Raw genomic sequence first — 27,801 nt, forward strand, 5'->3', positions numbered from 1 at the left:
TATTTAAAGCAAATGAGCAAAAAAAACAAAAAACACCTAAGTTGTGGCTTAATATCTTTTGGTTTTCAAAAAAATCAATCTCTTAAAAGTTTGTGTTATATTTATATTCCACAAAACATTTATATACTTATTTTTTTGAGATCTTTATGTTGTCAAAGCTTAAATGATCATCTTTAAAGCCCAACTACTAAAACTTATAAAACATTGAAAAATTAGTATTTTTACATGAACTTCTTGAGCCTCAGGAGGCCTGGCAGAAATCTGAGGCTTGTCTTCCGGGAAGCCAACACTCTCTGTTAGTGCACCAGCTCCTAGCTCATGATCTTCTTTTAAGGTTAATGTTAGTTTCTGGTCAAGGCTCCATTCAGAGGTAACAGGGCACTGAGAGGTGGTGGGCCCAGACCTTTCACCATCTTCAACCGTGTTGGCCACAGCTGGAAAAACCCAAAACAAAACAACACAAAATAAAACAGAATAACTTCTTACATTCTAAAACAAAAAAAAAAACTTCATTCATATAATTCAGAAAGCAACAGATTACCTAGAGCTGAGAGAATTTTCTTAATAAGCTGTCAGAAAGTTTGTACCGTCTCCAGGAGGTGGGTCTCTCTGTGGCTCTTCCTCTGTACAGTTCCAACTGTTTAGTATCAGTTGAAACAATATGTGCACGCTTCCCACAAAGGCAACATGGAAGATAAACTTCACACTTGAACCATTGGCTTCTCTGAATTGGAATACAATTCTTGCCATTATTGTCAAAGTTTACCATGATGATAACTACTCTAAGGGCACTCAGACTTCAGGTGTGTCTTCTCGGACACTTCTTAATTTTAGGGTCCACTTAAAAAGGACATCCCTTTGACTTTTCTTTTTGTCTAAGTTTTATGTCACTATGAGGCTCAGCATTTATAAATGACACAAACACAATAACCTCAAGGGGGAAAAGATGTCTATGTTTTAGCCTAAATACCCCTATACTTTTTAATGCGGTTCATATTCCTAGAATGTAAATATTAGTACAATGAGAAATAATTTATACCTATGTTTGACACCATAACCCATCTCCCCCTCAATACATGAAGTACAGCAACCTTTACTGGAAAAAACAATAAAATATTAGAAGTCTGTGTGTGCTACGACCTTGTAAGCTACATCTAACCAAGAGAAATATGACACCCACTAAGGAAAAAAAATATATAGAATAATAACTGACAAAAATATTGTGATCAAATGTTTACCAAAAACTACTTAAAACACACAGAACATCCTTATTCAATGACAGGATACAATATTAAGGAAAAGAATAATGTCCTGTCCTTTATTACTGCTATGGGGAAAAAAAAAGTCTTAAATATTTTAAATGCCTTTTTTTTTGAGTAAAAAATTTTAATTAAATGTACTACTCTAAACATACCCAGGAATACCTCAGTCTTACAATTATTAAGTACAGACCAGAGGTTACAAAACAAAAGCAGTCTGTTAGATCGGCACGTTCTGTAGTTACCTTAGTATCTCCCTATTCCAAAATCACAACAACACACTCCAGGAAGAGGAAAATGTAAATTGGTAACACCAGAGACTAAAATGAATAGCCTGGCTTTTAGTAATTTTTCCTGAATAAACTGTGATGAACTGGTAATTTATTTTGCTATTCTTTCATGTTGAAAAAAAAAAAAATCAATGTCCACAAAATTCACTGAAATTCCTTTTCTTGGTCTCTTGATAGCTGATATCGTTCGAATGCCTTTACTCCATAAAAGCTGGCCAGAAAAGAATCGAGAAAAGAAAAATCTAATAGTCTTTAAGTACCGATTCAAAACACTAAATGATACATACATTCATTGTGGTCTGCTGTAAGTGTGGAGGCTAGGCTTCCAGTAGACACTATTTCATCCAGAACTGATGCCTTGGGTTGTGAGGTGGGACTTTTCCTTGAGAAACAATAATGCACATTTTAGTATGTAAGACTCCACCTGTTCTACCCTCTTCTACTTGTTACTCTGTTACGAAAACCAAACCTCAGAAGCCACCATCAAGCACATTCTAAGTTTTATAAAATGTACAAGAGAATTAGAAACACTGTTGCATTTGTTTCTCCTACTTTCTTCTATTTTATTCATTTGTAACACACCGGGTGCATAGCCTTAAAGTATAGATAAAATAATTTTTACCGTGCCTATAGGTATATGAATGACACTTCAGGTATTTAAAAATAATCAATGGCTGTATTTTTCAGCTAAGTCTGACAATACTTTCTACGACTTGGTAGGCTCACCATCAGCACATAATCCTAACTGGAAACATAAGATAAATGACCCAGAACGAGCAATACATGAAAGTTAAGTTGTAAAATTTTCCAGCAGTAATCCATCACTGGCCTTCTCCTAAGTCAGGCCTTCTCCTAAGTCCCAACTAAAGCATGGTGGATTTTAAAGACAGCACAAACAATACATTCCCAAGAAAGTGGTCTCTGAAGTATACAAACATTTGCAGATGTTTGTGAAATTATCCTGATATATTTATAGCAATGATAACTAATAACCAACAACTAAATCTTTACAACCTACCCCATAACTATCTTGGCTGGGCAGTGGGGGTGCACCTCTTTAATCCCAGGACTCAGGAGGTAGAGGCAGGTAGATCTGAGTCAGAGGACAGCCTGGCCTACAAAGAAACCATGTCTCTGAAAAACCAAACCAAACCAAACCAACCAACCAACCAACCAAAAAAACCCACTACCTTGCCAAAATATTGATATTCACCTAGATTTTCATTCCCATATGAACAATTATCTGCTGTTACAACTGTCCATCAAACCTACTAAAATAAGTAACATTCTATTTTTTTAATTAAAATGAAAAATTACAAAATAAATAATTAGAAAAAAATCAGGAAAATCCTTTATTTCTCCTTTCTTTTTACATCCTGGAACATTCCACTTATTAAATTTTTATTTTCAGCAGAAAATATGTGAGTGGGTTTGACAGAGGTGACAATCAAGTAATGTCATACCCACTGTTTATTCGTAAAGTAGTGAACTATTCTTGTGTCTTACAAATTCATATTTTATGTTGGTTAGTTTATTAAACTTATTAACTCTAAAGAATTAAAGCTGTCACTATTTTATATGCTCTAAAACAGTGCTACTAAAAGTGTTTAGCTAAAACAAAGGTGACGAATAGCTCCAGTGATCACACTAACTCCTGAGAGGTCAGCTGACTTTCTATAATGGAAGCAGTGGGCTGATAGCTATTTTAACATAACCTTGCAATTGAGTATAATCTACAAACTGGAACCAATCAGCTAAGCTGGGGTTTCTTTTCAGTACTGGAGACACTGTCACTAACTAACTACCCTGGAGCTCACTAAGTGCTGAGGTTGGAGTTGTGAGCCATCATACCTAGCTAGACCGTGTTTCAGGTAGCAAGCCGTGACGAGCTTCGTCTGCTCACCGTGGCTTTGCTGGCACTACAAGCATAGTATTTCCCAATGACACTCAGAAACACATGCTTAGGTCTTTTGTTTGCTTTGATTCAGGGTCTCACTAAGTAGCTCCAGCTGTCCTGGAATTCACTTTGCAGACCAGGCTGGCCTTGAACTCACAGAGATCCACTTACCTCTCCCTCCTGAGTACTGAGATTAAACGAATGCACCATCATGCCTGGCACACTTTTGGGTCTATCACACCCAAATAGGAAATAAACTGTCTTAGGAAGTGAGGACACAGACACTGGACCAATGTCCTCCTTTGTGTGCGTATACATACATGTGCGCGCGCAGATGCATGTATGTGTGCGCATGCAGGCCACCTCCGATGTCTATGATTTCCAGCTTATCTTGTGAGATAAAGTCTCTCTGCTGTGAAGCATCTCATGTATATGTATGGTGGTAAGAGCACAGGTACTATGGAAGAACAGCAAGTGCTCTTAAATGATAGGCCGTATCTCCATCCCAATTTATTTTAAATATGCCTGTCTGTCTATGGGTGGGTATGTGAAGGTGTTTGAGGAGGCTGGAGGCACCAGATCCCTTGGCAATTTTAGAATTGAATTTGGGTCCTTTGGAGGAGCAGTACATACTCTTAACTACATACTCTATAAGCTACATATATCTCCAATTTTACTTGTTTCTATAAGCTTACCCTTCACAGACTGATGACACACCAAGAGAAGCTTCAATTCTTTGATGAGGGCTTAAGTGACTGAATTCTGAAAATCCTTCCAATGCAACTTCTACTGTGCCTATAAGCCAAACAGATAAGGTCATGTTAAATGTCTTACCCTCTCTCAGTCTAAAGGAACTGCTTCTTTTGTTCTCATGTTGCATCAGGCTGTTAGCACTTCCTTCTAATTCTTTGGGCCTAGCTCAAGGGGCTCTTAACTTCCCTAAATTACTTCAATACTCAATATCCAAAGAAGTAGTTGAAAAAAAAAATGAAGCATAAAGTTACACACTTTGCTCAGATCTAAACAAACCATGTTTAGACGCTGTGCTAAGACTCAAATTTAACCTACTTTACTCTAGGGTTTATGTTATACAATAGCCCTACAAAAAGATTTCTATTTGAGATGGCTTAATAGTGTAGAAATAACTAAAACATACTGCTATGAATACCTTATTTAATAATACAGCACATCAATAAAAGAAAGCACCATGAAATTCTAGGCACATACATTTATGACTGGAATTAGAACAATTAATGTCTATGTTTGTTAAAGATACCACAATCTGAATAAACTCATTCACCTGTTACAAAACCTTCATTCAACCTAGGCCAAAAGCCCCAAAGAGAATCTACTTATGACACAATTTTTTCAGGGGTGGGTGGGGAAATAAGCGCTAATATATCCCAGGCTAATTTCAAGTATTATGCAGCCGAGGAGGACTTTTAACTTAATTCTCTTGAGTTCTAGGATTACAGTTCTATTCTGCCTGCTTAATTTGGTGCTGGGGATTGAACTCAGGGCTTGTTAGGCGAACCGAAGTCTATCACATAAGCTACATCCACCCCTGGACAAATAACATTTTTTTTAAGGTTTATTTATTATTTATACAGTAGTCTGCCTGCATGGATGTCAGAAGGGAGCACCAGATCTCATGATAGATGGTTATTAGCCACCATGTGGTTGCTGGGAATCAAACTACAGGACCTTTGGAAGAACAGTCAGTGCTCTTAACCTCTGAGCCATTTCTCCAGCTCCTAAATGACAGATTTTTATTATATGCATTTAGTTTTATAGACCTAAGGAAATAATTTTTATAAATTTGCTCAAAACAAATGTAATAATGCAAAACAGACATCTGATCCACCAATTCTTAGCCAAATCTGTCTGATGTTCACTTAGCCCCATGTCCCAGAAAAGCATTAAGTAAGTTGCATTTTAACTATCTGTCAATAGTCAACTAAGTTCTACAGGCTGCACAGGCAAGTACTCTGTCTATGCACTAAGTACTGACAGTCAGGAGCCAGCACACACTGTGGGAAGCTTATTTTCTACTACAGCACATACTTTAGGAACTAAAAAAAAAAAAAACTTTGGTAAATAATCAAACAAAAATCCCCCAGAGAACAGGTAAGAATCTATTAAGACAATAAACACACAGTCCTGAGGACACTTATGACCTTCATGTGTTTACTTTCAGAGGTGAGGGCAGAGAGCAGCATTAAATTCCTGGTTTCTACGAACAGGCTGCCAGAAAAGTCCAATATTACAGTACTCACCCAGTTTATAAAGTGAGCACTCTCACTACTTCTTATAGTTAATGGGAATGTTCAAGGCAGCACGTTACACCCTTTCTTAACTACTGCTGTTTTGCAAATGTCATGGCTAAATAATAAGGCAGCAGATACAAGATCTCGTCACCAAATCTTACCAACTTGTGAAAGAACACAAGCCATTTTCTTATATTTATGGTTGTGAGCCTAGCCTTTAATGGCTAAGCCCACAAGCCATTTTCTTAAGCTGAAATAAAATTTACCAGGTCTAGAACTTAGCATACTGTAAGAATAGATTTGGACTTCTGCTTTCTATGGTAGAAAATATTCTATTAATAATTTTATTGTGGACAACAATGATAATTTTGAGTAACAGTTCCTACCCATTTGTTTCTCTACAAGTGAAGGAGTACGTTCTGACTTAAACAGATGTTTATCATTCTCCTTTTCAGTTTGTAGAGCTGAATCAGCAGTTAGTTCAGTGGAAGCACTTGCTGGCTTAGGAGACACAAAAATGCCATCTTCAAAGTCTTCCGGTGAGGGAGCATCGTGATACTCTAAGGAGGTCTGGTCTGATCTGGCTGAAGTTGTACTGTCTTCTTTGCTCACATCCAGTTTCTCCAGACTTCGTGAGTGGGTATCCAGTGATTCTGCAACTACTTTCTGATGGTCCTTCGCAGGGACATCCAGAGGAAAGTATGTATTTTTATCACTGGTTGCCATCCATTCAGCTTCTGCTGAAGGTGCACATTTATAGAAAGATGCACTAACAAATGCTTTTGTGTTACGGTCATCTGCAGCCTGGGATTATGAAAAGACAATTAACGCAAAATTCCACGCTATCTATCCATTCTAATCACACCCACCCACCCTTTCCACACTTATTTGTTTAAACTTTCTTTAGACATATAACTAAAAATTATTAACATTAAATTATTAACATTTTCTAGTTAGTAACTTAGTAGTAATTAAAACAAAATACAATGTACAGGCCAGGTGATACAAAATTATCAAGTGGGTGGATTTTAATTAATATTAACTGAAGTGGGACTCCACAGACATCCTTTCTATATATAAACCAATAGGCCAAGAAAAATCAACAAGATATTAGATGAAAACTACACCATCGAAAGATATTCACTCACAAACTATTTCACTTTACATGTAGAGATATATATATTGGCTTAGCGCATGTTCTAAAGGTTTCAGGACTCTGCTAGATGCAAGATTATCCACAAAATTGCATACAAACACAAACACTTCAGTTATGTTAATGAAACTTACTCTATCAGTCCAGTGTGTGTTCATGCCTTCTTCCACAAAAGAAATCTTAGTTTCTTTAAGTCTAAAAGGCGGAGTGAGAGATCTTCCAGGCGACAGAGAGGGAGATGCTAAAGGTGTTGTTCGAAGACCAGACCTAAGGATGGATGGAGGAGTAAACTCGGCAAATCCAGAAGAAGTAGCTGACAGAGCCAAAGACTTGGCTTTCTGCAATGAAGAGCAAAAAGAAGCCAATCATTAGTGTTTTTAAGTAAGTTACACAGGGCAGACAGTAATGTCAAAAGCATATACATTTCTACCTCCAAAAACACAAGTAGAAAATTTTATTTCAGACTGATAGGAAAATAAAAAAATCAACTAGAACATATTCAGTTTACAAGATTATGTCTACAATTTCTTTAAAGACCCTGATTTTTTTTTTTTAAAGATTTTTTACTATGTATACAGCATTCTGCTTGCATATGCACCTGCAGGCCACAAGAGAGCACCAGATCTCAGTATAGATGGTTGTGAGCCACCATGTGGTTGCTGAAAATTGAACTCAGGACCTTTTGGAGAGCAGCCAGTGCAGTTTACCTCTGAGCCATCTCTCCAGCCCAAGACCCTGACTTTTTTTCTCTTTAAATTAAGTGGGGAAAAAAAAAAAAAGGAAAATAGTGTATGACTAAAACCCATGTTCGTGAATTAACAACTGATTTTAGTGTTTTACAAATAATGTTTTGAGCTCCTCTGCTCCTAGCCAGAGAGAATATAAAAATGTGATTTTTTTTTGGGGGGGGAAAAGAATATAGCAATGGCCCACACTCAGGAGGCTAAGACAAAAGGATAACAAATTCTATGCTATCCTAAGCTTAGCCATACTGTCCCAGTCCAACCTGGGTTACTAGTGAGACTCTTTCTCAAAACAAACAAACAAACAAATGAATAAATAAGTAAGTAGCAGAACCCAAACAACAGAGCCTATGACACCATATGCAAATATCCTAGGTTACTAGTGAGACTCTCTCAAAATAAATAAATAGATAGATATAGATAGATAAATACATAAGTAGCAGAGCCCAAACAACAGAGCCTATGACACCATAAGCAAATACACTTAGAAAATGAAAACATGTATGCCAATTACACTAGTCATCACTAGTGTAAACTTGTTCTCTTCTTAATTAGTAATTTATCACACATGGCCAAAAGAAAGACTTAAAGATTGCCTGATAACAGTAGCTCAAAGTAAAACAAAGTAAAAATAAGCCTAAGAGCAAAGTATTTGGAAGAAAAACACCAACATGAAGATTATCAACAATAATTAAATACATATAACCACTCAAAACTCAAAAGCATTTTAAAAAGGACATTTTATGATAATGGTATACAGACTTGCATTATACTCTAAACATTACTAAGTAGATATGGATAGACATAGTCAACTGTGTTTAAGAACAAAGCAAAAACAGTACTTTGAAAACATAACTGTGGGTGGTGGTGGCAGCAGCAGGCACACACTTTCAATCCCAACAAGGGAGGCAGAGGCAAGCACATCTCTGAGTTCCAGTACAGCCAGGGCTACACAGAGAAAAGATATCTTAAAGAGTGAAACAGAGGGGCTGGAGGGATGGCTCAGCAGTTAAGAGCACCATTTGCTCTTCCAAAGGTCATGAGTTCAATTCTCAGCAACCACATGGTGGCTCACAACCATCTGATTCCCTCTTCTGGCAAGTGTAAATGCAGATAAAACAATCATATACACAAAATAATAAATCTTAAAAATAAAAAAAATTTTAAAAAAAGCGAAACAGAGAGAGACAGACAGACAGACAGACACACACACACACACACACACCCAGAGAAAAGAGACAGACAGACAAATGTATAACCCTAAGAGTTAAAGCATAAATACCAAGAATCATGCTGTGTGGTTTAATTTCTCTGTTCAATGTGCAGAGTGCTAATCCCCAGGAAGATGGACAGGCAACACTAACCTTAACTACAAGAGGAGTCTCAAGTAAAAGTAACTCCGCAGGCCTGGAAGTGCTCTGATGTGGCCTTTTTAACTGTGAGCTTAATGGCAATGAACTGGACAGCAGACACAAAGGAGATCTTGTTGGACTTTGCTGAATAAACTCCAAACATTGAGAAGGTTGTGGGATAGGATGAACAACCAAATCCAATAATCTGCAATTAAATAGAAATAGATCTCAACCCAGTAACTTCTTAAGTTCAAAACAGTTTCTCCTGTTTCTATGCTCACCATTAAATGCCATAACATGTAACCCTGATTTTAGTTAAGTTCACTAATGCAACAAAACGGCCACCATCATAAAAAGTCTGAAGTTCTTTCAAAGCAAAGAATTAGGAATTGTAGAAAACAATCTAAAAACGAAGAACTCCAACTGCCCACCTTCAAGTAACATGGAGTTTAAATTTCTAGGTCATCTTCAGGTCACAGTATCTGGTGGACTATTCCTACAGGCTGTTCTTCTCACTGTGTTTCAGTGAATTGTGTGTGAGTCTGTGTGTATGTGTAGCCAAGGATTGCCCTGAACTCCTGATTGTGTTGCCTTTGCCTTCCAAATGCTAGTATTATTGGCATATGCCATCACCTCCAACTTATGATTTTTAATGATAAAACTAGCACCATCGCCAGGTGGTGGTGGCACACACCTTTAATCCCAGCATTAGGGAGGCAGATCTTTCAGGCCAGCCTGGTCTACAGAGCTAGTTCTAGAACACCCAGGACTATACAGAGAAACCCTGTCTCAAAAAACAAAACAAAACAAAACACCCCAGCATCATTTACTTCCTCCAAAATGCAAGGGCAATCTCAGCTGAAAATGCGTAGAGAAGTGACCAGCTTTGCTGCTGCCAGAATTAAGAACCCTTAGTTGATGTTGTTTTCCTTGAAATCCCAGTCTTCAATTTCTCACTACATAGAAGGGGCACCAAATTGTTACTCAGTGAAAAAAATATTTGTGGAAACCATTCCCAAACCCCCGTCAAGATGACTAAAATTATACTTTTAAAAAACCACCAAAAAATGTTTATCTGATTAAGAAATGGACCAGGTGATGGTGGCACACACCTTTAATCCCAGCACTCAGGAGGCAGGGGCAGGTGGATCTTTGAGTTTGAGGCCAGCCTGGTCTACAGAGCTACTTACAGGACAGACAGGGCTGCACAGAGCAACTCTATCTTGAAAAACATAAGAAAACAGAAGTTATAAAGGACGCGCTAAACATCATATTAGGTCTTGAGATTTCCTCCTATTTTTTTTGGTGTGATCCAAATAAGAATAGGCTTTCTAATATACACACAAATAAAACAAGTGAAAGAGAATAGCATGTAACCCTCACAACACCAGAGTTGACCAGTAGTACCTATCCAGCTCTACTTCTTCAAAAGAAGTTCAATTATTATGTGTTTTCTGTCCAACAATGTAAATCAATATGAAAAATAAGAGAACTGGGGAACAAGTTATAATTTTCTGAGAAGACATATAATCACAACTAACAGGATCTCTGCCATCAGAGTTAATATAGCTTTCTCATTACACTGGAGACCTGAAACTCTTAGGCTTGGGCTTGCAGAAGATCTTATTGCCTCTCCCGCAGTGCTGCTAAGTTAAAAGGGACCAAGACAGTGGCTTATGGGAAATCGTTCCAACTACTGGAAAGGACAGACATCATTTACACTCATGTCATTTCAGGAGAAAATGGAAACCATAACCAACTTCAGTCCTTTCAAACTTTCAAAAAAAAGCTCCAAACATCTTTGGTTTTCAATTGTTATAAACTTATGACAAGTAACTCACTGTTAGTTAAAAAAAATCTCAACTTTAATTTTTAATAAAATTAGTATAATTTTTGACAACAGCTAAAATTTATAACAGTCAGAATAAAAACTGATTATGAGTACTTTTCAAGTAATATATACTTAATTTCATTTTTAATAAGACTTTTAAAATTATTTAGGTGAGATCAAATGTTACTGCATTTAAGCAACACAAAACACTTCAGTACACCTAAGAGAAATCTTCACACAGTCAAGATTTAGTAAATAGTTACAGAAACAACATTCTTTTAGAGGTCAACAAAACAAAACAAAGCTTGGCAGCTTATTTTTCTCAGGGTTTTAACACCATTTACTTATTTTCACTAGGTCACATGAGGTAAATATTAAGTAGACTAATATTTATAATTTTCTAAAATGACTATACTCCCAAAATTTAACAGTAAGTATTCAAATTTTTACTTTAGAATTTAAAATAGCGCCTGTTGAAGACAATTACAGTTTTTTCAAAACAATCCAATAAAGTCTCACCTAGAAAGTCTCTGGGATGTTTTTGAAACTGGTGTTCCAACAAATGCCTCAGGAAGCTCTGGGTGTGGGAAAGGATGTACTACAGGAGATGGTTGTTCTATTTTAGGACTACAACAAAAATAAAAATTTGATTTTAAATTATGTATCACATGGGTTGCCAGCAAAGGTACTATGACATCAGACAAAAAAGGAAAGAGAGGACTTCTAGCTGGTTGTGGTGGCATAAGCCTTTAATCCCAGCACTTGGGGAGGCAGGCGGGTTTCTCTAAGTTTGAGGCCAGCCTGGTCTAACAAAGCAAGTCCAGGACAGCCAGGGAGACACAGAGAAGACAAAACAACAACAAAAGAACTTATTTTTCACTTTGTTTGTCCCCGCACTGTTTCCAAATAACAATATCTACAGCCACCTGGACATTTGAAATGGGGCCAGAAAACTGACAGAGTTCAATCCAGAACCCTCAAGTCGTTCTCATCTCCACTGCAGGCACACAAAGAAAGTGAACTTAATGAGAAAGCAATCCTTTTAACAAAGTAGCTAACTTAAATAAGTTTTAACTTTTTATACTAGGTAACAGGCTCACTATCAAGAGGGCAGCCTGCTGAGGAACTGCTGCTGTTCAGGACAGAGCACATGCAGCAGGACTGAAGAGGTATTAAAAAAAAAAAAAAAAGCACTTGACAAAGTTTGATCCCTGGGACCACCTGGTGGAAGGAGAGAACCAACTCTTGTAAATAGTCCTCTGACTTCACACGTGCTCTGTACCTCCACCATACCCACAAAAGAAAGACGTAAAATCTTTAAAAGTAACTGGAACAATACCTGTTGTAAAGTGAGACGCCATTTTTAGGTTCATGACTTGCCCACACCTCTCCAATTTTAGACAACACATTGCTGATGAATGTAGATCTTGTTAACACTGTTCCAGTTACAGCTTTCTTTGGAAATGCCGATAATGGTTTGGGTCTAGAAACTGAAAAATAAAGACTACAACTCAGTTGCATCTCTAACAACAAGGTTTTTATAAAAGAAAAAAGGGCAATGTGATTGTACAACAAAAGGAAATGACAGTGATGACTCCAGGAAGGGAACCACTCAGTATCTCGTCTAGCCTGAGTGTAAGCACTCTCCAATGAAATCTCACCTTGAAAAACTGAAGATGTTGACAGATGGTAAGGCTTAGCTCGCTCAACGGCTAATTTTCTCTGGACTCTAGGTAGGATTTTTCCATACTGGTCTAATATAGAATTCCGAGTCACTGATCTCTCCCGCAAACGAGGGTCCCGATCACTCTATCGAACACATTATAATTAAAACATTTAATCTTCGTAATTTTAGGTGCTGCTATATATTAATCACTAAAATTGTAATTATGAATGTCCTATAGTATTTTCCTTCTATCTACGCTTTTCCAGCTCAGACTTCATGAACCTCTTTAATTATGTATACACCTGTACATTCCAAACATCCACTACCAAGCTTTGAGCCTTAACAACTAATTAAAAAAAAAAAAACGTAACACACTATGCTCGTTTCATGTGTGGGGAATAGAGGAAACCCTGAGGGTGTTAAATTCTGAGTGAATGTGTGTGGCCATGTCAAGAAGCAAAAGCCTCACACACACAGGAAAATGGAAAACACCGTTGCCACAGATGCATTAGGCATAGAGGCAAAAGATTCCTCTGGCCCATGTGTGAATGTTAACAGTGTGTACAGAAAATGTAGCTTTCTTCCGCTGGATATTTATAGCTTAAAGATTATTCCTACCAAAATTAAATAAACTGGTCTTCCTTAATCCAGCTGTGTGTATGTATGTGTATATATGTGTGTGTTCTATATTTCTATATAAACACTACCTCCTTGTTTATCTGCATGTAATAACCTAGCCTCCATTTCAGCCATATGCTATGACCCCACCTCCCTGTTCAATGGCATAATAAACATGCTAAGTTTCCAGGGTGCTGTGTTTTTTCCATAAGAGAGCCCAGTCCACCAGATCCCAGCTTTTCTGTGTCTGTCATTGCTTCAGTCAGGTCCATCTCTGGAGCTGTACTGGATATGGCACCCAGGCAGACAAACAAATATCATTTTACAGGCCAGGAAACCAAGGCTCAAAGATCATCCTATATGCACAAAACAAGCTAAGAATCAGTCTAATCTCTGAAGTTCAGTGTTCTTTGTACTATACGCACACAATTCTTGCTCTTTAGCAATCTTCCTTTTATTTCCTCTAGTTGAGTGGTTCTACAAGAACATTCAGAATAATATTAGTATTATTCCATTCCCAATAATAACCACATCAATGTGGATTCTCCAAATTACAGGCAATGTAAAAAAAAAAAAAAAAAGTTGTTCAACTGTAGGTTCTTGTAAACTAAGTAAATAGAGGTTTCAGTTTTCCTTATTCTTATTTCACATGAGACGTTATTCATACCGTGAGATTATTCTTCAGAGTCTGGTTTAGTTTCAAGGCAGAAATATAATTGGCACGCTGTAAATGGTGAACTAGAAGGAATTCGTGATTCTGAACACTGGTACTGGACTGTAAAAATTTCACTAAACATTCCTAGGAAGAACAAAACAGATTTGTAAACGAACAGTTTGCCCTAAATTTCTTCAAGTTTATACTGATCAGTGATTACCTGTTCAGTGTCTGTAAATGGCAGCTTCAGTAAATCCTCCATTAAACCTATCTCTTGACAAACTTCATAAGCGTGCTTCAATAATTCTTCTATATTCACTCTGTTTGAGTTCTGTCGAAGTAAGTTCCAGGCCTCAACCATGCATCTGAAATCAGTAGCAAAGTTTCAAAAAACTATGTAACACATTGGAAAGTCACCTACTTATAGCATCTCAAAGATAATTTGCAAGTGAACTAAGAAATACTTGAAATTTTTACTGAATACTAATACTGAATGAATCTTGCTAATGACAAAACAACTGGGCACATACCTCCCCCCCCCACACCAGGATAGGGTCTCATTATGCAGCTCCAGCTGTCCTAGAATTCACTATGTAGACCACGTGGCTTAGAACTCAGAGATCTGCCTGCTTCTGCAAACCCAATGCTGGAATTAAAGGTGTGTGCCACTATGCTTGGCTACATTTGGACACCTCAATTTTAAGCAGCTTTCCAATATTTAAGTGTTATGTAGTAGAAAAACAAAAAGGCTGACGAAGTGGCAAAATCCTAAGGTGGCCTGGAAAAAAATGACAGTTTGTGTGACACAACAGAGAAAAATCAGTTTAGTACAACAGTGATACTTACCATGAACAGAAAAAGGGAATAGAATTTTGGAGACCTGTGTGTATAAACTAACAATTCCTTTTCGGGGGAAGTAAGGAACATAGCTTAGTAGAAGGGTTTGACCATCGAAACCAAGATTTAATTGGAAAACTTAGATCAACAGTTAAAGACATCAAATATAAGCTCTGAACTGGTCTGTGATCAGTCATACCATTTAAATGAAGCAGTGTTTCTTATCAAGAGTCTCCTAGCATCAGTCTGGGATTCTGTGCACTTTGGGAGTCATAAAGTGGGTTTGTGATTTGAGTAAGAACGTCTCCCAAGACTCATGCAAGAGAAAATGGTATTATTTGTAAAGTTAAAAGCTCTTAAAACCTTTGTCCAGGCAAATGGCTTTTCTAATGACGTATCCCCCATTACAGCGTGAATACATATGTGTATATGCTGTGTGAGAATGTTGAGTATACATGATGTGGAGGTCAAAACAACTCTGTGCAGTCACTTCTCTCCTCCTACCCTGATCTGGGTCTAGGTTTATCAGACTTACACAACAGGTACTTTTGCTGGCTTAAGCCACCCAGTTGGTCCCAGTAGCATTTTTAGGGATTCAGCATAATTAATAAGTAGTATCATTAATGTAAATAGTTAAAAAGCCACAAGATTATCTCATTTATAAAGCATAGTCCCATAAGAAGCTGTTTGCAGATTTGAAATACTGAGTATTTTCAGCTACAAGCTATTTTTAACTACAATTATACAACCAAGCCTCGAATGCTAGAATGATTACTGTGTGGCCCAACCTTTTACATTTAAGTTCAGATTCCCCAAATATGTATTATGAATGAAGGACACAGCAATTAAACACTTGGATTAGAGATGCAGGTATATGGGAAAACTGGGCAATTATGTACTTACCACAGGACATGCCCTGAACTTTACTTTATTGAATAACTCACTGTAAAAGCAATTTGCTTTGTTTGGTGTTTCTCTTCTTCCTCAGAAATGGGAAGTGATATTATTCTTAGGAATGGTTTCTTGCACAATGAAATAAGTTAATAAAATAAAATAAAGGTACTTTTTCTCAAAAGTATTTTTTAACTTTCAAAAAAAGGAATCATTTTCAGTGATGTAACATTCTCCAACTTTTTGTTGTTGTTGTTTTGTTTTTCAAAACAGGTACTCTGTAGATCAGGCTGGTCTCGAACTCAAGATAACTACCTGACTCTGCCTCCCAAATGCTGGGATTAAAGGAATGCACCACTATAACAGGCTATACATTTTCCAACTTTTTTAGCAACATTCAAGTAACTCTTTATTCTGAAGCCAGAAACTGATGGTGGTGGTGATGGGGCTTGCTGGGAATTGAATCTGGAATATCCATTCTATGGACTATCCCAGAACTGAGCTATAGAGGAAAACACCCAATGTTGACCTTTGGCTTCTACATGCTCACACATGGTATGCACACATATGTATAACATATACCACACACAAATAAAAACAAAACTCTCCCTAGGGGAAAAAAATCATCTGCTCAAATCTGGTTAAAGTATTCAGATATAAAACTTGCTCTTTTGTTAAGCCCATACCTAACCTAAACATGTCGTCAATGAGCAGCAGACGATAGTCAATGTTATCTCAGCCGAGCATGCTTTTATTCAAAGTACTTGTTATTTTTCACATCCTAGGTGAAAGGCACCAAGTATTTGTCTTATAAAGATATTAGGTAAAGTGACCATTGTAAAATTATGTATTTTTGTTTTCTTGAGAAAGGGTCTCATGTATCCAGGGCTGGCCTAGAGTCCATAATTTTCCATTTTCTGAGTATTGGGATTATAGGTATATGCTGCCTCACCTGATTATATCTATTACTATCTATTCCATCAATTCTACTTATTAACATGTGACTCAGCTTCTACTTTTAAGATATACTTACCTATTAAAAAGCAGAACAGTGAGGTGAAGGATAATATCAGTGCTGCTGGACACTGTTGGCTTCATTGTCTGAAGATACCGGAGAGCCTGTTTGTACTCTCCCTGACTCATAAAGGCTTCCATTATTTTTGAATGCTGCCACGATGCAGGTTTTGCAGTAACTGGGTGAAATAGAAGATCTAAACCATTCTGCAAAATGATGAAGTGTTAAATATAAATACAGTCCTTTGTATTTAGATAAAGTAGTTGGCTCTTAAAAAAGGCAAGTAATATTAAAAAAAATCATAGAAATCAAAACTAAATATGCCAAAATTAAATGTAAGCTACAAAAAGCTAATCTACGGTAGAGTTCAAAGAACCAAAGTTTTAATAAAAATATCATATTTCTGAGGCCTTGTACATAAAATTCTTCCAATACAGATTTCATATCCATTAGCAAATTTTGTCTTCTTTGGTTCACATCAGAACCCAAACGTTTACCTAAACAAAACAGTCAGTGTCGCACCACTCCCAACCATCACCTACATGACCCCTTCTTTAAACAGCAAGTAACCTGAAGTTATGAACTGGTATTCTTTCTTGCTTGGGTGAGAGCACTAAAGTATATCCTTGTATTACCTCTAGGAAAAGATAACATCTTATGTCAAAATCAATCTAGTCATACATCTAATTTAATAACTTACAAAAACGTATATTCTTACCTCATAGTCATTATGATCTAGCAGCCAAAATCCTTGAACTAGCTTAACTTGGCCCCAAGAAATAGCAAAGGCAGTAGGAAAAGATTCGATGGGAGTATCCGTTTTGTTTGGAAAGGAATACATAATATCAAGTAACAAATAAATGGTCTTTTAAAAAATGATTAAGGGCAATAAACAAAAGAAAATAACCACATACCACTCTTAAAATAGGGGGCTTAAGAAATTTATGCTTACAAGGCCATTAGGGATATCCAGCTATGGATATAGTTTATTACACAAGCAATAGGAGTCTCATGACAACCTTATTTATCCTCTGTATTTTCACTACAACAAAAGACTGAACAAAAATATATCTTGTTTGCCGGGTATGATGGCACACACCTTTAATCCCAGCATTTGGGAGGCAAAGGCAGAGGCAGCTGGATCTGAGTTCAAGGCCAGCCTTATCTACAAATTAAGTCCAGGACAGCTAGCGCTACACAGACAAACCTTGTCTCAAAAAAGAAAAAACCAAACCCAAAACAAAATATCTTGTTCATTAAAACAAATGGTAAATTTAAATAACTTGTTCAATAAAAATTTTAAAAAGCTACAGATCAACTCTATTGGCAAAAACTGGCAGCTTATGCAAATACCTTATATATTATGAACAAACAATATATTAGACTAAAAAACATTAGTACAAAATATTGTCACAAAATAGAATTCAAGTTATGGAACTTGCTCCTTTGAAGTCCATACCTACCCTAAACTGCTCCTGCAGGGGACTATCGATCTCGTCAATTTGATAAAAGGCACAGGACTCAAACAATAACTAAGGTATATCAAGCTAACTTTAAAAACTAGCTTAGTGTGTGGGTATATGGGTAGGTGTACCTATGTGCCTATACTGGGAGATAACTCAAGATGCTGTTTATGTTTTACTTCTTTTAGAAAGTCTCTTGCTCATCAAACCTGGATCTTACCACTGGACTCAACTGGCTGTCCTGCAAAGCCATAGAATCCATCTGCATGCTTCCTTTACACTGTGATTGGAGGCATACACTTCTGCCCCTGGCTATTACCTGCATGTTGGGGATCTGACCTCATGCTTGCCTAACAAGCATTTTCCCAACTTAGCCGTATCTCCAGCCCCTGGAGTGAACTTCTAGTGTATTCATTTTCAGCACATAAATTAACTCCATGGAGAAGAGCAGCTTACTACCAGCAATACTGGAGCTCAGACCCACAGCCTGCACCACCACTCAATCTTCTCACCCCAGCTGCCAGCCTCAGAGCACATTTAACACATTTAAGAAACTGATTAAAAGGCAAGGTCACCCCAAGAATAAGTAGTCTAAAATAGTAATTTTTACTTTTTCTTTTTTTGGTTGTTGCTATTTTCAAGACAGGGTTTCTCTTTGTAGCCTTGGCTGTCGACCAGGCTGGCGTTGAACTCAGAGATTCACCTGAGTGCTGGGATTAGAGGAGTGTGCCACCACGACCAGCTAAAACAGTATTTTTTATACACTTTTATCATCAGCCATCTGAGCCTGACAAACTAATTCTGAGTTAAGAATAAATACCTAGGTGGGAAAAAAAGAGAAAACATGAGACTGGGTTAGATGTTTGAGAGTCCTACTACTAGAATTTTATGATTTTGGTACACATAAATACTTATTAAAAGTTTAAAGGATACAATAGCATGTTTGCTTGTTTCAGTAATATTGTCCAATAAATATATGTCAAGTAGTGCCTGTAAAAGAAAAAGATAAAATGTTAGTGCATTCTGTAGTCTTTTCTTCATGTCCCATTTTCTCTAGCCTGTCTCAGTAATAAATGCTGCCTCCTTTCCGTTCAGGGTTAAGTGGTTCCACAGTACTATAACCTACATGGATGCTGGCAGGAGGGTATTTTCCTGTGCCTCCTTCGTCCCGTTTCCACAACTTCTCAACTTGATCTCCTAGCTGAGAAACTAGTCCATCAATCATCAAGCAGTCATGGTTCCACTTCCCTCTGCAAGATGGGAAACATCAGACATGATCGGCATTCATGTTAACTGTAAGCTCAAACGCTACACATGACACTGTAGAAATAAAGCAGCATTGGTCAGAAAAACCCCTAGGTTAAGTTTCAGTTATTACCAAGCCAGCCAGTGAAGGCAAACACTAGAACAGAATGGGATCTAACCAGCAAAATGGCTGAGACTATTCTACTTATCACCATTCTGAACTAATCATTAACAGCCCCAGGTAGTAAAAATATTTGTTCCAATTCTGAGCCAAATCTTCATTTCTTTATCCAAAAATATATCACTGAGGACTTATGTGATAAATAGATGTTAGCCCCACCTATTTCCTCCTCTAATGTTATCAACAGCAGCAGCCTTTTTAATTAACTGAAAATGTCTAAGCGTCAGACATATACTAAGTGCCCTGCATACTTTCATATTTACATTGCAGCTTACAAATAAGGCCATCAGGAAATGTAGCAAAACTTCCACAGGTTACACAAAATAACGACCATCAAATTTCAGAATATGCCTATTAGAATCAGGAGAAGTGGCCCACGCCTACAATCTTAGCACACAGAAGAGGTAGGAGAATCAAGTTCAATGTCATGCTCAGCTACAGTAAGTTCTACAGCCTCAGCCACTCTCTGCCTCACAATCGATTTCCCAAGCAACAGTTACATTAAAGCACTGGGAATTCCAAAATTCAAAGTGCATTATCATTATAGCTGATTCCCAGGAGAATCTGACCTAAGAAATCCAGAATAAGTGCTTGTGAACCATACCCTAAGTGTTACCTGGTCTTTCACTTCAACTGGAGGAAGAAGTCTGTTTAAGTCTATAGTCAGGATTCAGGTTCTAAACATTCATTCTACCATAGTTTTTATTTCCAAGCAACCCAACTAAGCTATTCTTTTTTGTTTTGTCTTTAACTGTTAAAATAAACAATTCACGATATATTTACAGTTTTTTCGTGAGTAGAAGATTGTAATCTCTTTTCCAAATGGAGTTCCTGGGGGCTGAAATGTGATTCTACAAACTCCTGACAAATCACTCATGAATATCATATTATTTAGGAAATACTGATAGTATGCTGACTTTAAAAATGCTGGTGTTAATGTCTTAAAAGGCTTTATACAAGCCTTTCACTTGCTTGATTAGAGTACCCCAAGATATTTTGTTCTTTGAGACTACTGTAAGAGGTACTTTTCTTCCCCTGGTTTCTTTCTCATGCTCTTGTCCTTTGTTTACAGGAAGGCCACTGATTTTTGTGTATAAATTTTGTACCCTGCTACTTTGCTAAGTGTTTATCAATTGGTAGATTTTTTAGAATTATTACGTATGCTTTTTTATCATCTGCAAGGCCCTATGCCCAGCAGTAGATGGCTAACACAAACTCTATGGTATTTTTTGTTTCATAATGCTTTGTCTGCCCATTTTCTTCTTATCCTACAGTCTTTATCTTAGTTTCCAATGATATGTTTTTAGGGGATTTATGTGTTTATCAATGGTATTTCTTGGCTTTTTTTTTTTCTGTTCACTTGTTTTTATTTCATCTTTTTTTTTAAGATGCTTGTTTGCTTTCTAATGAGAGCAAGAAAAGATGTGGACTGGGGTGGGGGGGAAGAGCTGGGAAGAATTGGGGAGTAGGCGCCTTTATAGAAAAAATTATTTTCAATTAAAAAAAGCATAGGCATTTAGTTAAAGCACACATTTCAGCTAGTAATGTCAGTGATGACAATTTTTGACTGAGAAGTTCAACTCTTTTCCCAGCATGAGAACGAGCGCTGTGGTCTGGCTGCACGGTACCTGGGTGAGCGCCCACACTTCTGCCGACGACTGGTGTAGTAGTTCTCAATTACAGGATAGTTGTAACGCAGTCTTGATAGCTGCAGAGCATCATCTGGAGGATTTATTAAAGTTAGGGAAAGTTAGCAATATTGCCAAAATATCTCAAAATTTAAAGATTATAAAAACTGATTTACTGCAATTACATAATAAATTTTAAAACTTCCTAAAATTTACTTTTTGTTATCTGAGGCAAGGTTTCTCTATGTCGCCCTCGCTGTCCTAGAATTTGCTTTGTAGACCAGCCCTGCCTCTGCCTCCCAAGTGCTGAAATTAAAGGCATGCACCACCACCACCTGGCCTAGTCTTGCTAAAATTTAATCAACACAACATACTCTTTAAAAACAAAACAAAACAAAACAAACATGTATAAGGTGGGGTGCAGTAGAGGGATGGATCTGGGAGGAGTCTGAGAAAGAGCAGAAGGTAAATATGCTCAAGATATATTATATATATATATGATAATGTCAAAGAATTATTACGTATTTATACACACCCAACATATAAATAAACAAATACATACACAGATTAAGAAAAACAATCTCTTGAAAATTGTACCAAGGATACTGGGTGTACTGAACAGCCTAGAAAGCACTCCTAATAATTTTACTCCTGGTGCACAAAAACGAATTTGGAGTATATAATATTCACAATCTGTTCAAGTGAGAGTGTAAGTGAAGTGTAAAAGAGAAAGACCAACAGTTACATATGCAGTAAATAGAGCAAAATCTAAGTAAAATCTACTATGCCTCCTAGACACACAACAAACTCTATAAAAGTCAATACCAAGACTCTCTCAAGTCTCTAATTCTCAGTTTTTATTATTATTCAATTGAAAAAGTATTAACAGCCATATTAACGCTGGACATGGGGTGCATGCCTTTAATCCTACTACTGCAAAGGCAGAGGCAGGAGGATCTTTGGGAGTTAGGACAGGCAGAGCTAAAAAGTGAAACCCTATCTGGAAACAAAACAAAACAAAAAATAGCCATATTAAGAAAACATTACACAGGCCAGGCATGTTGGGGTGCCTTTAATCCTACATCCAGGAGGAAGAGGCAGGATAAACTCTGATTTTGAGATTAGCCTGGTCTACATGAATTTCAAGCAAAACAGGGATACACAGTGAGACCTTTTCTCAAAACTACAGAATACTGAAAACATCAGTAACTTAGGTTTTAAAATTATAGTTTGATGGGTCTAAGTTATATGTAGTAGCATTTTTAAAAGCCGTGTTTTCTCAAATTTGCTCATTTTATATGTCAATACAAATATATACAAACAGAGCCTCTGGGAAGCAATGAAGATACAAAGTAAGGGAGAATGAATACTGAAAACATGAAGGCTCAGAACTGAACGAAAACATTATGGAATCAGGATGTTTCAATAAATATTTACATATTACATACGTTACCTAGGCCTTCAGGTAGAAGCCCGGAATGTGAGAACCACAGGACCATCTGTGCGTACTGGCAGATGAGCTGGGTGACCATGTGCTTATTGCTCAAGTCCACCAGTCCTAGAAGAATTAACACGGGCTGTGTAACTTCCAGTTTACTTACCATGAATGCCAGATCAAAAACAATCAAGAGTATCCACAGATAATTTAGTTAATATTTAGTATACACTGAACCAAAGTAAGGATAAGCGAATCTCTAGAGTGTTAAGATAACACACTGACTAAAAAGCACTTTTAAGCAAACCACAATTAACTATTTCATGCAAAATGCAATTAAAATAGATCGAAAATAAGACTGTTCAAATTAGGTTTTTAAATGAAACTGTACTTTTTCCTTTGTTGAAATGGCATAAAGCAAAACAAACAAACAAAAAGTAACTTTTTTAAGTACAAAAATACATGTTAACTTTGAATTTAAATTCTACTAGTGGCAGTAAATTCTAAGGCTACTAAGATGGTCCAGTGAGTAAAGGCACCTGTCAAAAAAGCTAGGAGACCTAAGTTCAATCCCTAGAACACACATAAAAGTGGACAGAGAAGAACCAACCTTCTCTTGTAACACCCACACAACATGGCACATACTCACTCATATTCACATACACCATACATATATCCACACAGAAGTTAAAAAACTTCATTTGAGCAATAATTTCCTCTTTACACAATGCGTCAATCACCAAGTAAACAAGAAATGTAAGTGAATTAAGTAAAATTGAACAAAACATCCGTATAAAGTGCACACCTCTTTCAGTGATTCCCTGGGCCTCCATTGCAAAACAGCTTAAGACTGTGTTAAGGTTGCTGAGAAGTAAATGGCACTGCTGGATAGACTGGATGGTTTGTGGGTCGATGAAACGACAGGAGCCATCAAATAACGGTGCACCTTCCAAGGATAAAATGCAGGGTTAGTGTCAACACAGTAACTTAGAGTCAATGTACACTTTTCTGAAGACCCATCACCCTGAAAAATGATAGCCTTTACAAATATAAGCTAGGAACTTAGAACTTATAAGCTAAGAACTAAAAAAAAGCATTTTCAATATAAAACCAGAGTAATATTATGAACTCAAAATAGGTCTGCAGCCTATCTTCATAACTACTACAAGTCATAGATATGAATTTACTTTCGGGAGCCATTTAATCACATCAGTACTTAATGTGTGACTGGTCTAAGCAATAACTATTTTAACTTCCAAGTCCCTCAAATCAAATTCTAATTTTCTTCTAACACATTTATAATACTTAAATTTATCTGTACTTGAATTATCCTAGGTCTAAAACAAAACAAAAACCCACAATGCAAGGTCTCCGTTAACCAGCACAAAAACTTAAAACTACAACAATGGCTAAGTTATAGTCAGGTGTGGAGGCACACAACTGTAACCCCAGCACTAGGGAGGTAAAGGCTGCATCATCTTTGCCACATACTGTGACGGTTATACTAGTATAGCTTATGCCAGTAAAAAGCTTTTGCTAAAATCCTTCAATCACTTTAATATCAACATTTTTTATAGGTCTGTAAATCTTAAGATTTTACATCCCAAAATAGTAACACTACAACTGAGCTAGATATGGTAGCTCATGCCTGTGACTCAAGCACTCAGAGACCGGCTCAACTCAAGTTCAAGACAAGCATGGGCTAGAGCAGGGCTTCTCAACCCTCCTAATGCTGCAACTCTTCAATACAGATCTTCATGTTGCAGTGACTCCCACCCATAAAACTGTTTTTGTTGCTACTTCTCAAGTGTAATTTTGCTAGTGTTATAAATAGTAATATAAACATCTGATATGTGACTCCTGGGGTTGTTTAATCCCCAGAAGCTGGACTGGGCTGCAGAGATGGGTCGGTGGTTAAAAAGTCCAGAGTTCAATTCTCAGCAGCCACACAGTAGTTCACAACTATCTGTAATGTGATCTGATGCTCTCTTCTAGTATACATGCAGATAGCACTTAATACACAAATACACAAAGAAATCTTTTTTAAAAAGCTACTGGAATAACAGCAAAGGTATTAAAACCTTGTCTCCAACAAATGTTTTGTGATTAAAACATTAATCAAGAATAGCTTTTAACTATTAAAATTTGCCCCAGATCCAGATTTAATACTCACAAAGCCTGTCAAATTCTTCTTTTGTGAGAACCACCTTATTCCATGTCCACTCAAGAACAAATCGTAGATTAGCAGCAGAATTGGGTTGTTCTTATTTGTATTTATAGAAAAGAAAAGACAAAAAGAACGATTACCAAAAAAAAAAAAAAAAAAAAATGATTACCAACTCTAAAATGAAAATTAGCCAGGCATTGTGGTGCACATCTTTAATCCCAGCACTCGGGAGGCAGAGGCAGGTGGACCTCTGTGAGTTCAAGGTCAGCCTGGTCTTTACAAAGCAAGCCAGAGCTTATTATATAAGAAAACCAGTCTTGAAAAACAAACAAACAAAACAAAAATAGAAAATTAGTAACTTTTCAGGAGGAACCAGCAAGCAGGAAGAAAGCACCTTAGCTAAGTTCACGAATTTAACATTAACGTCTACCAAATGTATCTTGCAGCACCTCCTCACAGGAGCAATAATGCCTAAGGTGCTGAATGCGGTTGAAGAGGGATTATGAAGAAGAGCAATAATACGAACTGGAAAGCAATCTTTAAAACAACACAACAAAAGAAATGGACCATTAGTCTTAAAAATTCACTTTAGAAATTTAAAGATTTAAAATATTTCAGAGACTCAAAACATGCTAGGCATGATGGCACATGCCCTTAATCCCAGCATTTGGGAGTCAGAGGCATTCAAATTTCTGAGTTCAAGGCCAGCTTGGTCTACAGAGCAAGTTCCAAGACAGCCAGGGATACACAGAGAAAACCTATCTCAAAAACAAAACAAAACAAAACAAATCCCAAACAACTCAAAACACACACACACACAAAATGCTGTATTCCCCCATTCACAATAGCTCTAAAAACACTTCTGGAACATTGGTAGGTTTTCAAGTAATGTTAACCTTCGTTTGGTAGGTGAGCATCTTTTGTTTTCAAATAAAATAAATGAGTTAAAAAAAAAAGGATGCAAGCTAGGTGAGGTTTCGCAGGCTATAATCTCAGCACTCAGGGAGGCAGAAGCAGGCAGGGTCTGTGTTAGGTGGAGGCCATTGCAAGCTCAGGAAAGCCAAGGCTATGCAGAGAAACAATGTCTCGAAAAAAAAAAAAAACAACTTACCAAGCAAACAAAACACAATGCTTTCTTTCAAGTGGTTCACAAGAGATCATTATGGGGCAGAGTATGTACATGTACACATACACATGTAATAAGCAAAAGAGATACAGACAATACTGTGAATGCATCTCTAGGGACTTTAGCTGAGCAGAAAAAGTGTATGAAAATGTATACAATACACTGCATGATTCAGTTTACAACCATATAACAAAACTGTAGCAGTAGAGAGTAGATTAGTGCTCAGGCACAGGGCAAGAGGAGGTAAATATGGGGGCAATGTTTGGGATCTTGGAAGATTTGCACAAGACGTTTGCTAGACTATCACTGGGGGAGAAGCTGGTATAAAGCATACACAGACTCACACTGTATTAGGCCCTACAGTTTTATGTGAATTTAAAATGATTTCATGAAAAAAGTTTAATTAAAAAGTAAAACAATGAACTGTAATTCTAAGAATACAAATGTTTTATTTTTACAAAGTGAAACTGTTACCTTCTATTATCCACGTTCTGATGTAACCAGTCAACAGTCCCAAGGAACTTGTCTGAATTGCTGCTGACAATATAGCTTCTAATTGTTCTTCCTAAAATGTTAAAGAAAAAGACTGTATGAAATCACAAGCTGTGAAAGGTTGGAACATAATTATGACCCTCTAGTTTGGTGATAGTCAGACAATAAAGCACATGCCCAAAATTCCAGAACTTGGGCTAAGATGAGAGGATCTAAGTCTGAGGGCAACCTAGATGAAACAGTGGGAAAAGAAAGGACAGTAATATGCAGCATTGGTAAGGAGATGGGACAATCTTAACACCCAGAAAAGACTCATTTATATGACTAACTAGACAGCTAAGGAGCCTAAGTCACAAGCAAGCCCTCACTCTCCGACTAATCTATTCATCATCCTCAGTCCTCTTTTTATTTTGAGAGAATCTCAGGAAGTTGTACAAGAAAGGCTTGTACAAACACACTGGCCAGCCCAACTTTGATCTCGTTACCTCAGTAACTAGGATTACATGCTTGCCTTGCCAAGCCCAGCTCTATGTGTGACTTCTTACAAGTTATTTTGCTGGCATCTATGTGTGTACCATGTGTACAGCTGGTGCCAGCAGCAGTCAAGAAACCATCATCAGGTCCCCTGGAACGGGAGTTACAGGTGGTTGTGACAAGGCACACTGCAGGTCCTGGGAAATGAACCTGGGCCCTCTGCAAGAGTAACCGGTGTTCTTAACCACTGAGCATCTATCTCTCTAGCTAAGTTAGTGGGCGTGGAAGCCAAATCCCACGACCACAGCTATTGATCCTTGAACATGAAAATACAGAATGAATACAGTTCCACATCACTCGCTTTTGCAAAAAATATATTCAAAAGATAGAATGTAGTTAAATATCTCACCTGACTTAAACTGGAAGGCTGAACATCAATAAGTCTTGGTGAGAGGAGACCAGCAACAAGACATCGGTTATAACTATCAGGAATGACTTCTTTAAGAGATGGTCCTGATTTCTTTAAAAATGTCAAAGTCTGTAATAGAGAAATTAGTCCAACATCAGCCATCATCAATTCAAATTTAATTTAAGAAATACTCAACACACAAACCGCATGTAGTTAATTCATACATACCTCCTTCTGAAATCCAGTACAAGTTACATGGATAACTCCAGAGTTTAACAAACAAGTGGCATCTAAAAAAGAAAAAATATTTTAAAATTTGAATTATTTCAAAATTATATTATTCCAAATTATTACATAGAACTAATCAAAATTATTCTTATAGAGTATTATAACCAAATGATTATATAGAATGAATCAGTTCTCCCCCTAAAAAAAAAAAAAAAAAAAAAAAAAGAACAAAACACCAAGCAAGCAGGATCTCACTGTGAACTCTTAAACTCTCAAGAGATCCTCCTGCCTCTGCTGGAATTAAAGGCATAGACCAAGCACACCCAACAAGAATAAATTTGTTGCTGCTGTTTTTTTTTTTTTTTGAGACAGAAATTCTCTATGCATCCCTAGCCATCCTCAAACTCAAGAGATCTGCCTGTCTCTGCCTCCTGAGTGCTGAGATTAAAAGCATGTACCACCACTGCCAGGCAAGTATA

The 27,801-nt window shown here is 37.1% G+C and overlaps 1 protein-coding gene across 4 annotated transcripts in view; it reads right to left on the reverse strand.

Moving 5' to 3' along the window:
* The window catches only part of Ahctf1 (AT-hook containing transcription factor 1), a 53,983-nt gene that overhangs the window by 9,876 nt on the left and 16,306 nt on the right, over positions 1 to 27,801 (reverse strand). For all 4 annotated transcript variants that reach the window (XM_060364785.1, XM_060364784.1, XM_060364782.1 and 1 more), the window contains exons 11-32: positions 27,323 to 27,384; positions 27,095 to 27,223; positions 26,194 to 26,284; positions 24,600 to 24,689; positions 23,232 to 23,372; positions 22,445 to 22,549; positions 20,992 to 21,085; positions 19,064 to 19,187; positions 18,871 to 18,927; positions 17,193 to 17,339; positions 16,493 to 16,680; positions 13,952 to 14,096; positions 13,744 to 13,875; positions 12,454 to 12,601; positions 12,132 to 12,282; positions 11,312 to 11,419; positions 8,974 to 9,166; positions 7,001 to 7,204; positions 6,100 to 6,517; positions 4,142 to 4,241; positions 1,837 to 1,931; positions 226 to 434 (exon numbers count right to left, since the gene is read on the reverse strand). In XM_060364785.1, coding sequence (XP_060220768.1) covers positions 226 to 434; positions 1,837 to 1,931; positions 4,142 to 4,241; positions 6,100 to 6,517; positions 7,001 to 7,204; positions 8,974 to 9,166; positions 11,312 to 11,419; positions 12,132 to 12,282; positions 12,454 to 12,601; positions 13,744 to 13,875; positions 13,952 to 14,096; positions 16,493 to 16,680; positions 17,193 to 17,339; positions 18,871 to 18,927; positions 19,064 to 19,187; positions 20,992 to 21,085; positions 22,445 to 22,549; positions 23,232 to 23,372; positions 24,600 to 24,689; positions 26,194 to 26,284; positions 27,095 to 27,223; positions 27,323 to 27,384 — 3,131 coding nt within the window. The remainder of the gene's footprint in view (positions 1 to 225; positions 435 to 1,836; positions 1,932 to 4,141; positions 4,242 to 6,099; positions 6,518 to 7,000; positions 7,205 to 8,973; positions 9,167 to 11,311; positions 11,420 to 12,131; positions 12,283 to 12,453; positions 12,602 to 13,743; positions 13,876 to 13,951; positions 14,097 to 16,492; positions 16,681 to 17,192; positions 17,340 to 18,870; positions 18,928 to 19,063; positions 19,188 to 20,991; positions 21,086 to 22,444; positions 22,550 to 23,231; positions 23,373 to 24,599; positions 24,690 to 26,193; positions 26,285 to 27,094; positions 27,224 to 27,322; positions 27,385 to 27,801) is intronic.

Source organism: Meriones unguiculatus, chromosome 11, assembly GCF_030254825.1.
Source record: "Meriones unguiculatus strain TT.TT164.6M chromosome 11, Bangor_MerUng_6.1, whole genome shotgun sequence".
NCBI classification, from domain to species: domain Eukaryota; kingdom Metazoa; phylum Chordata; class Mammalia; order Rodentia; family Muridae; genus Meriones; species Meriones unguiculatus.